Raw genomic sequence first — 3716 nt, forward strand, 5'->3', positions numbered from 1 at the left:
CCGAGCCACAGAGGTCACTTAGAATGATTGGCAGGATACTGATAACAAGTTCACTTGTTCCAGGTGGCCAGGGTAGAGCTAAGATTTGAATCAATTCTGCCTTTTTACCGGAGCATTTTACAGATCCCCTCTTTTTTTTTTTTTCTCACAGAAGTATGTCACAGTTAATCTCCAAATGCTGACTATCTAATAAACAAATTGTGCATACACATATAAAATAAGCAATGCAGATTAAACTCAAAGATTCTAGATTATGCTGGACATATAACATATGCATAAGGGCTCAGAAAATGGAGATCACTGTGGCCTGGACTAGGTTATTTAGTTTAAACTTTCTTAAGTAGCATTATATGTAATAATATCCGGTGCCATCAAGTCGAATCCAACTCATAGTGACCCTTTAGGACAGAGTAGAACTGCCCCATAAGGTTTCCCAGGAGTGGTTGGTGGATTTGAACTGCCAACTTTTTTGGTTAACAGCCAAGCTCTTAACCATTGCACCACCAGGGCTCCTCTGTGTATAAACCATGCCTGAAATAAGCGATTGAAAGGATATAGATATTTAAGAAAGGTGCCAAATATCTGTATTTGGAATAATGATTTGTAAGAAATAACAGCATGGGCAGAGTCAGTGTTTATGGAAATGAGTCGGTGTGGCACTGGAGGTGGGGATGAGGGAATTGAACAACGGGTGGACAGAGTGATGAAAGTGATGGAAGAGCTATTGGTGAATGTGGGAAATAAGGATGGTGATGGATCAGGTTACAGAGAAACTTAAGTGCCGTCCTAAAAAAGTTGAATTTATGTTAGAGACAGGAAATACTAAAGTCCTCCTGGCAGCAGAGTACTGCATCTGACAATATCATGAAGGAACACACAGATCAGTAGATCTGGAAATGATCAGAAGAATGTGACTTCAAATAAATAATCAAACTCTGGGGAGCTTCTGATGAATGGTAGAAGTCTCTACAGAACTGGAGAGAATACATACTGGATGTTTATCAAATCTCATAATATGGTCATAATTATTAGAGTACCATCACCAAATCTCAGCATATTAGAAAAACAGGAGACCCTTAACACTAGAAATGGAGAGTGTTCAGATAAAGAAGGAAAATATTAACATTTTTTTACAACTGGTCTCAGAAAACTTACTCCATCATAACAGAATGGGTTAACAGAAGTATGAAGATGGTATACACCAGTTAACTTATTAAGGAAATTGGCCCATTTTCATTTCCCTAGCTTCCCAAAGTAATTTTCTTTAAAGTGACCTTGGCACACTTTCTAAATTATACATTTCATCCATCTAAAGTAGAATGGTATTCAAAGTATTCACTTCACTGAAATAGCATATTAAAAAAACTTTGCTCAGTTAAAAAAATAAATATATAGGAAAATGGATTTTATGTACACTTTAAGAATTGTCACTACAAAACCTGACATAGAAATATTTGAGAACACTAAGTCTAGGAAACTCTGCTGGCATAGTGGTTAAGAGTTACAGCTGCTAACCAAAAGGGCAGCCATTCAAATCCCCCTGGTGCTTCTTGGAAACCTTATGGGGTAGTTCTACTCTGTCCTATAGGGTCATTATGAGTTGGAATCAACTCGACAGCAGTGGCTTAAATCTAGCATACCGTGTATTTGTTCACTATCCTTGTGTAATTCATAAACACAAATCTTTTCACTGCAAGCAATTCCTGGAATTATCAAAATATTCTTGTGAATTTTGAGCTTCAGGGCTTCAGGTTATATAAGATGAAATTTTGAATTATGGTGTTGGTGAAGAATGTTGAATATACCATAAATTGCTATAAAAGCTAGCAAGAAGTACAGCCAGAATACTTCTTGGAAGTGAAAATGGTAAGACTTCATCTCACGTACTGTGGACATGTTATTAGGAGGGACCAGTCCCTGGAGAAGGACAGGTCAGCAAAAAAAAAAAAAAGGAAGATTCTCAATGAGATGGATTAATGCACTGACTGCAACAATGAGCTCAAGGATAGTAATGATTGTGAGGATTGCTCAGGACTAGACAGGTTTCATTCTGTTGTACATAGGGTGTCTATGAATGGGAACCAACAAGACAGTGCCAAAAACTACAATAATGTTCCCTGGAAGAATATATGCCTGTATTTCAGAGACATTCAGGGGAAACTTGAGGAAGTGGCTCTATTCCCTGTCCCCCAACAGAAATTTGCGGAGAAAATTAGACACACTATAAATTAGAATCCTATCTCTCCATATTTTCTGTCTCAACAGAGAAAGTAGAGATGAACAAAGACAATCACTCCTTGACAAAAGAGTTTATCCTCATAGGATTTATGGATCACCCAGATCTGAAGACTCTCCTGTTTATGGTGTTTTTTTGCTATCTATCTGATCACCATGGTGGGGAATCTTGGTTTGGTGGCATTGATTTTCCTGGAGCGCCATCTCCACACACCCATGTACATCTTTCTGGGCAACCTGGCTCTGATGGATTCCTGCTGTTCCTGTGCAATTACCCCCAAGATGTTAGAGAACTTCTTTTCTGAGGACAGAATGATTTCCCTCTATGAATGCATGGCACAATTTTATTTTCTCTGCCTTGCTGAAACTGCGGACTGCTTTCTCCTGGCAGCAATGGCCTATGATTGCTATGTGGCAATATGTCGTCCACTGCAGTACCACACCATGATGACAAAGAAACTCTGCATTCAGATGATCATAGGGGCCTACATAGCTGGGAATCTGCATTCCATTATTCAAGTAGTACTTCTATTAAGGTTAACCTTTTGTGGATCACATCAAATCAATCACTTTTTTTGTGACGTTCTTCCATTATACAGACTCTCCTGTGTTGACCCTTATATCAATGAACTGATGCTACTTATCTTTGCAGGGTCAGTTCAAATCTTCAGTATTGCCATAGTCCTAATCTTTGCATCCTTTTCACTATTTTCAAAATGAAGTCCAAAGAGGGAAGAGGCAAAGCTTTATCTACTTGTGCATCTCACTTTCTCTCTGTCTCAATATTCTATGGTTCTCTTCTCTTCATATACATTCGGCCAAGTTCCTTTAAAGAAGGGGATAAAGATATACCAGTTGCCATTTGTTATACTCTAGTAATTCCTTTATTAAATCCTTTTATTTATAGTCTAAGAAATAAAGAAGTAATAAATGTCATGAAAATTATGAAGTCTAGAAAAGCTCATAATATTCTGAGACAAGTATCATCCTCTTGACAAATTCATTTTAATTAGATAAAATTTCTTCAAAGTCAAGTATACTAGGAAATTGGAAAATGGCCACTTTTTGTATCATATATTAAATCACTAAATCATGACGATTTTTAAGTCAAATAATAAATGGTTAAATAAGTTCATGAAGGGGGATTCTACTAAAATGTATTTGAAAATCTAAACTACAAGGGTCTCTTAGGATTGCATTAAGTGACTACTCCTAAGGCCGCGAATTGTGTCAAAGTGGAATTAGCTACAATTTTCAAAGTATCCAACAAGTCCTAGGAATAAAATTCGGTATGTAAAGGCAGCCTCCAATTAGCATTGCTGGCAAATTTATGGAATCTCTAAGCATAGTCTTACAAATTCAAGTGCATTCCAAGTTCTCCTATATTAATGACTTAAGCCAACCGGTCTATCACAAGTAAACTGTGCATTTGAATTCGATTCTCAACCTTCTCTGAGTTGTTCAAGAGTTTATGTTTGAAT

The 3716-nt window shown here is 37.2% G+C and overlaps 1 protein-coding gene across 1 annotated transcript; it reads left to right on the forward strand.

The window, feature by feature from the left end:
* The first annotated feature begins 2276 nt into the window (after positions 1 to 2276).
* LOC126061556 (olfactory receptor 5K3-like) lies at positions 2277 to 3230 on the forward strand. Its single transcript, XM_049858144.1, is given in 3 exon segments — positions 2277 to 2366; positions 2368 to 2923; positions 2926 to 3230. Coding segments are annotated over 3 exon segments (951 nt in total).
* Positions 3231 to 3716: the final 486 nt, after the last annotated feature.

This window comes from Elephas maximus, chromosome 18, assembly GCF_024166365.1.
Source record: "Elephas maximus indicus isolate mEleMax1 chromosome 18, mEleMax1 primary haplotype, whole genome shotgun sequence".
NCBI lineage: Eukaryota > Metazoa > Chordata > Mammalia > Proboscidea > Elephantidae > Elephas > Elephas maximus.